The following is a 13,863-nucleotide window of genomic DNA, read 5'->3' on the forward strand; positions in this document are numbered from 1 at the left end:
AACAACGACCTCAACGTCCTCAACTCGTCGCCCCTTTTCAACGAGCAGTGCCAGGGCGTCAGTCCGACAATCAGTTTTGTCGCCAACGGCAACCAGCATGATATGGGCTACTACTTGGCGGATGGGATATACCCTAGGTGGCCCGTCTTTGTGAAGACGATCAGATGCGCATCCGATGAGAGGAAGGCCTACTTTGCGGAACGGCAGGAGTCGGGGCGCAAGAAAGTGGAGCGCGCATTTGGTGTGCTCCAAGCTCGATGGGCGGCAATTAGGGGTCCAACGCGTTTGTGGCATGTCGACTGCATTGCCCCTATAATGTACGCGCTGTATTATCCTGCACAACATGATTGTCGAAGATGAAGGTGTACAACTGACTAGTTGGGCCAACGACGATAATGAAGCCGGTCCAAGCCACGGCGTGGCCGCCCCCAACGTACGAAGGGGGGTACCGCGCGATGAAGTCGGCCTCCTCCAAGCACATGCCGACATGCGCCAAGTCGATGCTCATATTCGTCTCCAAAAGGATTTAATTGAAGAGTTGTGGGCGCGGAGGACTGCACGGCGTTAGTTTTTTTTTTAATTATGTAATTTTTTTAATGTAAATTTTTTTTTAATTTAAATAAAATTATTGAATTTTCCCGTATCCGTGTCGCAAATTTAATTCCGTATTTTGTGTGATTGTTAATTATTTGTATTTTATTATTTTATTTATTGTGGTTAGGCTATGACTAGGCTATTGCTTTTCCAGATGACGTGGCAGGAGGAGTTTTTAGTACTGCTGATGTGCCAGGGGGAGTTTGTGGCTAGACTATGGCTGGGCTATTCCTATTATGGATGCTCTTACGCAAAATGAATTAGTACTAGACTCAAAAGAACAGACTTACACAAATAAAATAAATAAAAAAATATTTTCAAGTAATATGATCCACGTTCCATTCTATTAAAAATTAAAATAATTAAGTACTGATCTCTACCTAGTTCCATGTAATATCTTGATTATCGTCCATAGTAGCATAGTTTTTTTTTTCTTCTTAAAATAATTTGTTGAAGAAAATTTTAATAGCACACACTGTTAGACGAGGTTGGTGGTCCAAACATACAGAGTCAAACCTCTTGGTCCAAATAATTATACGTATTTAATGACTTTGCATAAAAACATGGATATTGTGCAACTTGTGACATTAAACGTGTAAATTTAAACTTTAAAGTTATTGAATATCATGCAGCAATATATATTTTTATTTAGTTTGTGATTTACTTATACGGAAATTTGGTTAATGGATATTGTGCAATTTGTGACATAAAATATTTACCGTTAAAAAAGAACAAAATAGATGTGTTAGGTTCGTTTATTTATCATGGTCATTATTATAATAAAATTTAAAAAAAATAATACAAGTAGCAATAATAACGTTTATTAATATTTTGTGGTGCGTGAAATTCAGATATATAGTCCATAAGGAAGAAAATACTTTTTCTATTTCCCTAAAAAAAGATACTCCTATATCATATTGAAATAAAGTTCAAATGATCGATTCTTGTAAATTTATTGAAAAATAATTCGAAGAGAAAACAGGTCAAAATCCTAGAAGGAAATAATCATGGACAATTTCTCAAACTGAAACGAAGCTCCCTCTGCACTCAATAAACCTTGAGTTCGACGATGGCAAGTAATGCCTGCAGACGAACTCACGTGCACGATAATCATAAACAAACGATCCCCATTTGCAGGACTGGAGCTCGAAAAACACAAAACCAGCCCTCCACTGATCAGGTGCCGCAAAGGGCACTGACGCATCAATCATCACACGATTCCAACTGAATTTGCTTTCTTCACATCTCGACTCACAAATCTTGACAAATCTAACACCAGTCTGACATCCAAAGCTAAAGTAGCGAAATGAGTGCTCATCTTCTGCGAAAATCGAACACTCACCTAAAACAGTTGGCAACGTGATTATCCGAAACACTTCATTCTTCATGTCAAAGGACAGTATTCTCGACGTAAAACCATGCCCTCCCATACACCAGTGCGCAAAGTGGCCATTCTTGCAACTTGATTTTATGGGACTAACCTCGTAAAATTCAGTTCTATAAGTGATGCTGCATTCTACGGCCAACTCCCTCCAAGAATCTGCCGTCCTTGAATACAGTTGAGCATGGAGACATCGGTGCTTAAGACACGTAAGCACCTGCACCACTTTGTAATCTTCGTCGAAACCAATTGCAACGGATCGTTGTCCTATTTTACATGAGGGGCCAAAAGATGTAAGTGGGAGATTCTTGACTTGGCCTAGAAAAGGATTGCATATAGCTATAGGAATCGTAATATTCCTGGGGTTAATGCAGATTAGACCCTTAACCGACCCAACTATCGTAGGTACTAATTCCCTATAGATGTTAGCATATTCATATGACATTAAATCCTTGTGGTTGTGTTGGAGTTGGAGATTTACTAATACTTTGTTCGGCTTAATATCATCATCATGATCAAAAGAAATTTGTATATATACTGTGTCATCTGGCAGGTTGTTGTCATTGAGAGTGTGCAGTTTTCTGAAATATGGAGAATCGATAACGTCACGCCAGAATCTGCAGACAGTTCTGAGTCTCAACAAAGATTTTATGGGCAGACGCAACATAATTTCTATCAACACATCCTCGTTTATTGCTTTGTATTTAATACTAGCAATGGGGGATCCATGATTTCCAGTTTGAGGGTGCGACATATAATTATAGCAACTTCGAGCCTTCAGTCCGAGTTATCGACGATGGCATTTCATCACTTAAGGATCAACCAAAACAACCAAGATTAAATAAGGATATATCTGAATTGATACCTGTCATTGTTAAAACTCAATCACCAATTTCATCGCAAAATTAATAAAATGATTAATGTACATACTACATTGTCTATAGCATGAAAAACAATACCTAATAAATAAAGAAGATCACATAAAATTTAGAAATTGTTTACCTCATTAGTGCTTTGAGTTTCTGTGGTTGTTTTCTTGTGGTTAGAATTTTGATTGTGATAAAAAAAATTAGAAACCTGCATGGTTGAAGGGTGTAGTTTGTTAAGATTTCCTGTTTTTATGGAGTTTGTTGTTTTTCTTATTCCTTCCATTATAAATAGTGGCATCATGAAAAAGATGAAGAAATCAAGATTGAATACAAGGCTTTCATATATTAATTAATTATATACTCCCTTCGTCCCATTCTAGAAGTCTTATTTGGTTTCGGCACGAATTTGAAGAAATGTAAAAAGAAATTCGGTTAATTAAATAAGTTAATGGAATTTGAGTAGAATAAGTTGGTGGAATACAAGACTTTCCTATATTAATTATATACTCCCTTCGAACAATAATAGAAGTCTTATTTGGTTTTGGGCATGAATTTTAAAAAATGTAAAGAAAAATGAGGTTAATTAAATAAGTTAGTAGAATACGAATAGAATAAGTTGGTGGAATATAAGCCGACTTACTATTTATGGTAAAAATGAAATATACTTCTTATTGTGGGATGGATGAAAATGACAAAATAAGACTTTTATTGTGGGATGAAGGGAATGTAATTTTTTATTTCATACTATTTGGGCTAGAAGAGCACCATAAACTGCTAGACAAATACACGGTCCATTTAATTAGGCAAAAGATAATCAAGTTGAATAAATTTATTTAATTAGGCAAATCACTAGGTTGTGAGCTGCATCAAGCTTCGAATGCTACATGTTAAAACGAGTTGATTTAAAAGGGCTCGTGCCTAGCACAATAATTGTACACAAATACAAAACAAGTCGTCCACCGAGTTACCTCAAGCAACAAGGCTAATTTTCTAGTGTAAATTCAAACTTTAAAGTTATTGAATATATCATGCAGCAACATATATATTTTTCTTTAGCTTGTGATTTACTTATACGGAAATTTGGTTAATGGATATTGTGCAATTTGTGACATAAAATTTACCGTTAAAAGTGACTAAGGTCGGTGTGGCTATATATATAATTCAAAATGAAAGAAAAGAACAAAATAGAAATGTTAGGTTCGTTTATTTATCATCGTCATTATTGTACGATAAAATTTATAACATTAATACGAATAGCAATAATAAAGTTTGTTAATATTTGTGGTGCGAGAAATTTCTGTGTAAAGAAAATGGATATTATATTGCCACGACGTAAATTTGAAATTTAATAACTCAACCCGTTAATGCAAATTTTAGTGTGAAGTCGATTTAAATTTCAAAATATCTATTCTAAATCGACATGTGTTGAATTATTTGCCAATTTTGATCAAATTTGTTAATATTTAATTGTTGTTACATATATATTCAATTTGTTTTATATACGTAGATAATACTTTTATTTTTATAAATTTGAATTATTATATATTCATCAAAACTCCCCAAATCCCCACACTACTAGCATCACACTCCAATTCAAAAGTTTTCTTAAAATTGGGTAAAGCAAGTAAAGGTGCATGTGTGAGATCGTGCTTCAAAGCGTGAAAAGCATGCTCTTGCTCCTTACCCCAATTAAAAACAACATTCTTTTTAACTAGATGATTCAAAGGAGCGGCTTTGGTAGAGAAGTCTCTTACGAACCTTCTATAGAAACTAGCAAGGCCGTGGAAAGAACGAGCTTCACTAACATTCCTAGGTGTAGGCCACTCATTTATGACCCGAACCTTTTCCTCATCCACCTTGACACCATCCCTCCCCACGACAAACACAAGAAAAACAACTTCATTAACACAAAACACACATTTGGGCAACTTGGCATACAACTTATGTCCTCTCAAAAGCAAAAGTGTCTCCCTAAGGTGTTTAGCATGTTCATCGACATTAAGGCTATATATCAAAATATCATCAAAACAAACCACAGCAAACTTTCCTATCAAAGGCCTAAGCACATGGTTCATTAATCTCATGAAAGTAGAAGGAGCATTAGTTAAACCGAAAGGCATGACTAACCACTCATACAACCCAAATTTAGTTTTGAAAGCCGTTTTCCACTCATCACCTTCTTTCATCATAATTTGGTGATAGCCACTAGCAAGATCAATTTTAGAAAAACAAGTATCACCACATAAATCTTCAAGCATATCATCAAGCCTAGGTATAGGGTGCCTATACTTAATGGTGATTTTATTAATGGCTCTACAATCAATACACATGCGCCAAGAACCATCTTTCTTAGGTACAAGTATGACCGGCACGACACAAGGAGAAAGAGATTCACGAACTAAACCTTTGGCAATGAGTCCCTCAACTTGCCTTTGCAGCTCCATAGTCTCATTCGGATTGGCCTTCTAGGCGGGCCGATTCGGTAAAGACGCCCCCGGCAAGAAATCCATTTGATGTTCAATTCCCCTAATTGGTGGTAGCTCATTGGAAAGCTCTTCCGGGAACACATCTTCAAATTCCTGCAAAACAATTTGAATAGCTTTTGGAATTTCCTCAAGGTTAGTATTAGTCAAACAAATTTGCCTTAGAATGGCAATGAGTAAAGGAGATTGGCTCTTTAGTGCCCACCCAAGCTCGGATTTAGTAGCCAAGAGACACTCTCTTCTCTCGGAAGTGGAACGGGGAGCACTCATTTTTTCTTTGGACTTTCTCTCACCAACCCCACACTCACTTGGCTTTTTTACCTCACAATCTCTCTCAAGCCTTTTTTCCCTCTCATGCTCCTTGCTCAAATGCTTATGGGCTTCAAAAATCTCATTAGGAGTCAAAGGCTTCAATCGAATCTTTTTTCCATAGTAGACAAATGAGTACTCATTGGTGTAGCCATCCTTCATCACCTTGTTGTCGTATTCCAAAGGCCGGCCAAGTAGTATGTGGCAAGCGGACATTGGAATGACATCACAAAGCACTTCCTCCTCGAACTCGCCCACTTTCATTGGGACCGTGACTCGTGTAGTGACCTTGAGATCCCCACTATCTCCCAACCATTGTAGCCGGTAAGGGCTTGGATGTTTCAACTCTTGAAGTTTCAACTTGGAGACTAGCTTGTCACTAATCACGTTGGTGCAACTTCCTCCATCGTTGATTACCAAGCAAGTTTTGGTTAACACCTTACACTTCATGTAGAAGATGTTAGCATGTTGTTCCTTGTGTTCCTCTTGCCTTGGTTGTACATTTAGCACCCGTAGGACCACCAAGTTGTTCATTCTCTCGGTCAATTCCTCCTCACTTGAAAACTCAATATTAGTATTTGGACAAAGCTCCTTGTCTCCGCCGCCCTCCGACCCCTCTTCATCTTCACTTTAGATATTCCCATCTTGCCCTATCACCATCACCCGTTGGTTGATACACTCCCGGGCATAGTGACCATACCCTTTGCATTTTAAGCATTGGGCCCTCCTTTCAATCGCTTGCTCAGCCCCCTTTGCCGGTGGTGGGGCCGGTAATGCCTTCAATGGGGTCTTATTGATGGGGTTAGCCGAATGGTCTACCCCTTCCTTCCTAGGGGGTGCACTCTACCTACTTCCACCGGCCCCCGCCGAGGTGTGTTGGGTGGTCACCTTACCCTTGCTCACGGACCTTATCTTTCCCTTGTCTCTCAAATGTCTCGGCAAACCCAACGACTTCGTCTATGGTCATGCCCCTCATGGTTTCAATTTGGACCTTATGTTTCAAGTGTACGTTGAGGCCGTGAATGAAGCGGTCTTGAGTAGCTTCTTCACTCTCTTCATGTCCCACTTTTCCCTTTAGAGCTATCAACTCGTAGTAATAGTCCATGTCACTTTTATTGCCTTGCCTCAAGTCTTGCAACTCTCCTCTTAACTTGTGGTAATGAGACTTAGGCACAAATGTAGACCTCATTTGATTGTTCAACTCGACCCGTGACCTCACTTTCCCCTTCCTCGCGGCTCGCCTATTTCTCATAAGTTCGGTCCACCAAGTGTTGGCATGCCCCCGGAATTCGGCTAGGAAGAGTTTGATTTTATCCTCCTCGGAGTAATTGTGTAAGGAGAATATCTTGTCAACTTGGGATTCCCACTCTAGGTAGGTGTCGGGTTCAAACTTCCCATGGAATTCTGGAATAATGTGTTTGAAGTTCCTTGATGGGTCATCATACCGGTCTCATCCCCTCTCGTGCCCACCTCGATTGTTTCCACGACCTCGATTGGCGCCATATCCTCCACCTCTCCCATTATGATGTTGCCATGCGCCCTCGTGCCATCCCTCCATATCATAGTAATGATGTTCACTTGGGTGGTTAGAGTATATAGCATCACTCCTTCTAGAACTTTGTTCTCCCCTACTTCCGCCATGACGACTAGATGGTAATGAGTAATTGTTTTCTATATGTTCCCTTAGGATAGCGACATTCCCATGAAGTGCCGTGAAATCTCCTTGCATTGCATTCATATTCAGGGTAACTCCTTCATATTCCCTCGCACCCGACGTAACTCCTTCATAATGATGGAAAATATCTCCTTTGTAGTTCCCTCGGAAGAGGAAGCAACTTCCCTTACGGGTGAGTTGTGCCTCGAGTTTGTATTTCTAGGGTACACCATCTTGAGTACCTACAAAACAATTTTCACAAAGCTAGGGACAAGTCGCTCTTGTTAGTAACACACAAAAAACGCACACACCCGAGAATGGAGGTTTTAGTGAGGAGCTCACTTCCCACAATGTAAAATCCCCTCCCCAAACTCGCACCCAATGTCACTCGGAAGGTTTAGAAAATTTGTGGTTAGGACACTCTCCCTCACTTGCTCTCGATGATGTTAATCGCAAAGGTAGCACAATCCACGAACAAGGTACACAACTAGACAAGTAATTACTAGCCTTAGAAGCCATCAGGTAAGTGAAAGCAAGATGCTAGGTCAAAGGGACAAAACAACAAACACTTTGTGTGCACAAATTCACTCAACAACAATAGACCCAACAATTGATGTAATTTTGGTCTACAACTTTGGAATAATCACATTGACATACCCAATGACACATATAACAATTTATAGCTAAAGCCCATGGATATATTTTGAAGTATGACTCTTTTTTTTGACAAGTTCTCTTTTTTCCTTTTCTTTTTTTTCCTCTAACTTACAAAAACAAGAACCAATGGCTCTTGATACCAAATAATGTGAATCTTGTGGATTCAAGAAACATATGTTGACTGGATTTGTTCTTGCAAAGATACCCAACAACCCAAACAAGAAATATAACAATGAAAAGATGTGGAAGGAAGAAGAAGATGATAAGTGTTATGATTTAGATTCAAGCTCAAGAAAGAAAACCCAATGACTACTTTTACAAACAAAAACCTAATGGCTCCACCAACTAGCAACACTAGAACTAGCAAGCATACCTTAACATTCGACCTAAGCCCGGCAATAGATTTGAATGCAACCACAAGGGATTTTAATAAATCTTCAAAATGAAGATGGGTGCTCACAATGGAGTCTTTGTTCTTCAACAGTGTTCAAAGTCTAATGACAAAAACCCTAGGCATGGGTATTTATACAAGAGGATAAAAGTGCTAAATAAAATAGACAAAAGGAGTCCAAAAATGCAAGTCGCGCAAAAAGCCCAGTCGGGCGTTTTTTGTCCTGCAAAAAGCCCGGTCGGACGAACTCTCTGGAGTTTACGGCCAAAAACTGTCAGAACGCCCGGTTGGGCGTTTTCCCCTTGCAAAACGCCCGGTCGGGCGTTTTCTCTGGAGTCCTCCAAAAGCATTGTCTTCGTCTTCGAAAGGGCTTCGTGTGAGTATCTTGCATGCCCCAATCGGAGTCCGGATGAGAGAGTTATGACCATTATACGAAAGTCGCGCATTGAAGCGCGGATGACTCCAAAAGACATGTCCGGACGGGCGTCGCTCTTCCCACGAGGCCTTGAGCACCATTTTGAGCTTCCGTTCGTCCCCTACTTGAGCACTCTCTTCGAAGGAGCTTATTACACGGATGAACGTGCTTAAGGCTTCTTGCATCTTCTTTTCCATTGTCCTCGTCATTGGTCGATGAATGTCCTTGGTGGGGTTGATCAAATGATGCGAGACTTGTGGATTCACATCATCTAATTAGTAAATAATTAGTACAAAAATCTTGAACACAGTATTCTGAAATAATTAATATTGCTTTTACTCCATAACCACCATATAACTGTTAGCATAATTGCCGTTTAAGTCACTTCACATTCCATCAAATATATAGATAGCACATCACTTGAAATTTAATCACAAGATCTCTTAAACTTTTGGGAGGAAAAATAGCAGTACTACTAAAAGAACTAAAGATGACAAGATCTCTTAAACTTGGGAGAAAAATAGCAGTACTACTAAAAGAACTAAAGATCGCTTCACACCACTTTTTTTATGAAATGTCTATTTTTTCATGGTTAAATGTTAATAACCCTTTGACTGTAATATGTGATGCAATAAATATTACTACTACTATCATATATGGTATGTGGCATGCAGATGTCACTTTTTATGTCTAATTAATCAATTCCATTTCATTTTCTTACATAATCGTATGGTACAATATTAATATCAATATTATGAAAATAATATGCATTAATAAAATAAACAGAGTATTGATATTGAAGTTCCTAAATCATGACAACTTGCACATTCTATCACCATAGAATATTTGACCTTCAAATTTCGTAAATTACTCATTGGATTTTATTGAAAGCAAATTAATGTATTCAATTTGTGAGTGTTTATTTGGTTTTTGTAATTTATATAATTTGTTACTAATTCTACAACGTTAAAAACTTCATGGAGGTGAGTATTTGTTTGGTTTATAGTGATTTGGGATTTTTCTAACAAACAAAAAGGTCTGATGATCCAGATTAAACAGGAAAATTCAGCTCAAATGATCAGTCTGGTAGGAGAGATAGCTTGTCTAGTCTATATACTATAAACCAGTTGTTCTCACAATTGATGTGAGACATTGAGTCCGTAACATTCAACCCTCCTTTAAGGACCAACGTCCTTGTTGGTTCTTTGCCAGGTCACCACTTTGAGTTCTCATTGGTCACGCCCACGTTGGTCACGGCGGATTATTTGCCCTGCCACCATTCTATGGGTCATCACTCCGATCGGTCCCAAACGTACTCATTGGTCACGGCGAGTTCGTTGCCCGGCCACTGCTCCAAGTCGTTTGGGCTCTTAATGAAAGCACCAATGATACATACCAAACAAGATAACTCAACCCAAAACACTAGTCTGAACTCATTTCAGTTGTTCTCACAATCGATGATGTGGAACATAGATTCCGTAACATTTGATGAAAATAAATTCCTAATTGATATATTTAGTTTGTGATATTAGATTTTAAGCATTTTCAAGAAATCATTTAATCAAATAATAACGTCATTAGGACTTCTCTAATAAATAAAAAGATTAGATAAAAAAATCAGTTATTAGATATCCAGCTTACTATTAAAACTTATTTAATTAAATAATAATAATATCATGAAGATTTCTCTAATATCAAACATTTTAACTTAGATCTCAAGCATACTAATGTCATTAAGATTTTCTCTAATTAATCAAAACGTTGGATGTTTGGGTTAGCAATGGCTTATTAGAGTGTCCACAGTGGGAGGGCCGCGGCCCTCGGCCCGGCGATGTCTCAGGGGCGGCCCCCCACTGTGAGGGGTGAGGGAGGCGTGGCCCTTGGGCGCGACCAAGGGAGAGGCGCGGCGACGGCCCTCTCGTGGCCCTGGGCCCGAGGCGCGGCCCTCCATTGCAGGAGGGCCGAGGGCCGCTGCCCTTGGGCTCGGATTTTATTACTATTTTTTTTCCCTAAATTCTTTATGTATATTATTTCCATTTATTTTCACTTCACACACCATTTTTACTCTATAAAAATGCGAAAAAATAATTTTTATTTGGGACTAGGGGACTACCATTGTGGACACTCTTAATCAATTAAATATACCATCTTTATTTTATTTTGTTCCGATGTGCAAAGTGTGATGAATTAAGGAATCAAAAGTAGCCATTTGCACAAAAGATATAAATGAGGACAGATAATCAAATTCTAAGTTATAATAGGAAAAATATAGAAACCATATTACAAAAGTTTATTGTATCATTGCTAGGAAAAGAATTAACGTGACATGTCCATTGTAATAAAATGATCAGGTGTGAAGCCCGTGATTGGATGTGAAACATCAAAACTATATTTACAGCAAAATAGCTACATCCTTCATAGTCCATTGCTTTCCAGTTTCCACTCTAACCAGAGGTAATTTCTATCCCTTTTCAATCTGTCATCCAACCCCTTCTCCTATGTGTTCATGCTTGTGGGATTTTCATGGCAGAAAGAAGAGAAGGGAGTAACCGAGAAGAACTAAGTCCAACCCCTTCCCCCTTTGACAGTCTATGTTCGACTACGGTAATTCAACGAATCTGCCTTCTCTATACCTATTGTTCTAATTCCTAAACTACACACTTCCCTACTCATGAAATTTCTCAACAGAGGTCGGAAGCAGCCCCATCGTCATCCTTTCGCCGTTCTCAATCTTGTTTGGAAGGTAATCCCTAACCACAGATTATTGATGAATTTTTCCAAGTTCCTTTTCAACATACAATTTCCTTCTTTGATAGAAACGTGTGTGAGAACAGAGGCTATTCATCCAAAACCCCCCACACATCTGACATCTCCACCCACCAAGTTTACAAATCTGTTCTCTCGGAGGTATACACTTCTCCCACCCGATTCCAATTTCACACTGTCGCATTCCATGCATCGTACACTGCCGTTTTCCCCAATCTGAAACTCATCTAATAATCGGGAAATCAAGGCAAAACGAGTAAATGAACAAACTTTTAAAGATCGAAAGTTATAACTTGTCTGCAGGGTTAATCGGGGGGTGGAAACGGGCGAACGCGAACCACGACCCTGCAGCGGAAAAATTTTGGGGATCTGATTTCGATTTCGTTGGAGAGAGATCGACGAGAGCTATGGGTGTGGGAGTTCTAGTTTCTGTTCATTTTTGTTTCAAAGGGAGGATGAGTCCGATGGGTTTTGAAACTCCATTTTTGGGGGAGAGTACGCATATGGGAGTAATAGTTAAATGGTTTATGACTTTAATATTTATTTGTGTTTGACTAAAAGTAAAGTTGGGGGTATTTCTTTTATTTATTCCTCATGCCAATTTGATTTAGTTTAAATAAGGAGTATTTTAATTGGTATATATTGTGAAGGGAGTATGCAGTACGTGTTTTTTTTTTAAATGGAGCGAAACGTGTAGGCTGGAATGGGAGTATATTTCTTTAATTTTTTCTTTTTCTTTTTAAGTACAACTATCCTAATCCCTCCTTTTTAATTATTTGGGCCAATTATGTATAAGTTTAATTTGGAGTTGGGCCGATGGGTTAAATTCCTTGGGCTGATTCTAAAATAATTGTTTGGGAAAATTCGTAAACCGATTGTTAAAAGTAATCCAAGTCCATAGGACACATGCATCTTAATTATTGATTGATTCCTTGTATTTATCTATGCATTATTTTAACTTCTAAAGGTGAATCCTCGCAAATGAGCCGAGATTGTAAGGGAAAGATTTTAATCGAGAATTAAGCACTCGAGGTGGACTTTCTTTTAAATAAGGACAATGTCCTAACTATTTTATCGATGGGAATGAAATGCGAATATGTTTATCATGTCGTATTTTGGTTTTGTATATATATCCATCTTTGCACGCATCGTACTCTCAACATCCTTTTGATTTTGAGCCATATATCCTCTTTGTTCTTCTATCCTTGAGTTGATGATGAGATTTCCTTTTATGTAGATGGCAAACCATCGTTATTCCCAGATGCGGAACCGATACGCAAGGAACAAGAGATTCCCGGTTGAGAAGTACTGGGAGTACGGGTGGAACGGGAGGACCTTTCTCTTGACTTATGTCTCCAACTTTTATGACCTATGGATGGACGCGTACGCTTTTGGGGGAGCCACTCACTACTCAGGGATCATGAAGCTCATTCACACTCTACCGCCCTCATGGAGTCAATGGGTAGCACAAGCGGCAAAACCGTACATGTGGCATACCCCGCCCGAGTACACTCCGCGAGGAGACTTGGGCGGCCTAATGGGGGTGCTACTTCCGGCGTTAGCAGCTTCATGCGATGGACCACCACGCTACCCACCTCCGCCGACCTTCCCACATGGTCAAGCTCGCCTGCAGAAGTATCGCTATGACATGGAGCCACATATCTCCCGCGCTCCCAAAAGAGCAAGGCTCGGGATCCGTACTTTGACCCCTCCTAGGATGGGAAGGGAGATCGAGAACATGCTCATGATGGCCCCTTCATATGTGAGTGCTGAAGCAGAAGACGAAGAAGAGGAGCCTCTCGAGGAAGAATGGAACCCGAATAGGGAGAGTGTTGGGGAGACTGAGGAGGAGGAGAAAGAAGAGGGAGAGATTTAGGGACGAGGGTTTTTGAAAAAGATTATTTTATTGCCCTCTATGTTGTTTCCAAATGACATTATTACCATTACTTTTCCACGAACACTGCCCACACACTCAACGATTAGTATTGATTACAAATAACTTTCCGAGTTTTCTTACTGTATTATTTTTTTCCTAGAGAGAATCGAACTGCGTTGTGTGTAGTTAATCTAATATAATAGTACTAGTTTTTATGTCGGACGAATCCTACACGAGATTCATAATAACTTTATGAGTTACTAACTCTGTCGACTGACGTTGTTGCTTTTCTTAGGGTATATATATAGATATAGAAAAGCATGTTTGATGCAAATCCTTATTTACTTAAATCATGAAAAGAAATTTCTTATGAAAAGGGTTTCATTTATCACTATTTAATTTGTTGGTTAAAATTCATGGAAATAAAAATTGTATAACAAACAAGTACTTCTATGTTGATTGATTGAT

The 13,863-nt window shown here is 39.0% G+C and overlaps 2 protein-coding genes across 3 annotated transcripts; one reads left to right on the top strand and one right to left on the bottom strand.

Moving 5' to 3' along the window:
* Positions 1-5,309: 5,309 nt before the first annotated feature.
* Positions 5,310-6,170, bottom strand: LOC121764463. The gene has a single exon (XM_042160476.1). The coding sequence runs from the start codon at positions 6,168-6,170 to the stop codon at positions 5,310-5,312; it is 861 nt and encodes a 286-aa protein (XP_042016410.1).
* Positions 6,171-11,076: 4,906 nt separating this feature from the next.
* Positions 11,077-13,477, top strand: LOC121763683. 2 transcript variants are annotated; one of them, XM_042159740.1, is made up of 5 exons: positions 11,077-11,207; positions 11,284-11,357; positions 11,442-11,496; positions 11,570-11,660; positions 12,757-13,477. In XM_042159740.1, the coding sequence occupies exons 2-5, from the start codon at positions 11,345-11,347 to the stop codon at positions 13,393-13,395; spliced, it is 798 nt and encodes a 265-aa protein (XP_042015674.1). In that variant the 5' UTR covers positions 11,077-11,207; positions 11,284-11,344; the 3' UTR covers positions 13,396-13,477. The 2 variants fall into 2 exon arrangements, with proteins under 2 accessions (XP_042015674.1, XP_042015675.1); XM_042159741.1 differs by lacking the exon at positions 11,570-11,660.
* The last annotated feature ends 386 nt before the right edge of the window (positions 13,478-13,863 follow it).

This window comes from Salvia splendens, chromosome 14 (assembly GCF_004379255.2).
Source record: "Salvia splendens isolate huo1 chromosome 14, SspV2, whole genome shotgun sequence".
In the NCBI taxonomy this organism is placed as follows: Eukaryota; Viridiplantae; Streptophyta; class Magnoliopsida; order Lamiales; family Lamiaceae; genus Salvia; species Salvia splendens.

Coding starts and splice junctions, on each gene's coding strand:
- LOC121764463 (XM_042160476.1), bottom strand. CDS start 6,170: ATGAACAACTTGGTGGTCCTACGGGTGCTAAATGTACAACCAAGGCAA.
- LOC121763683 (XM_042159740.1), top strand. Junction 11,497..11,569: donor TTCTCAATCTTGTTTGGAAG/GTAATCCCTAAC, acceptor CTTCTTTGATAG/AAACGTGTGTGAGAACAGAG. Junction 11,661..12,756: donor ACAAATCTGTTCTCTCGGAG/GTATACACTTCT, acceptor CCTTTTATGTAG/ATGGCAAACCATCGTTATTC.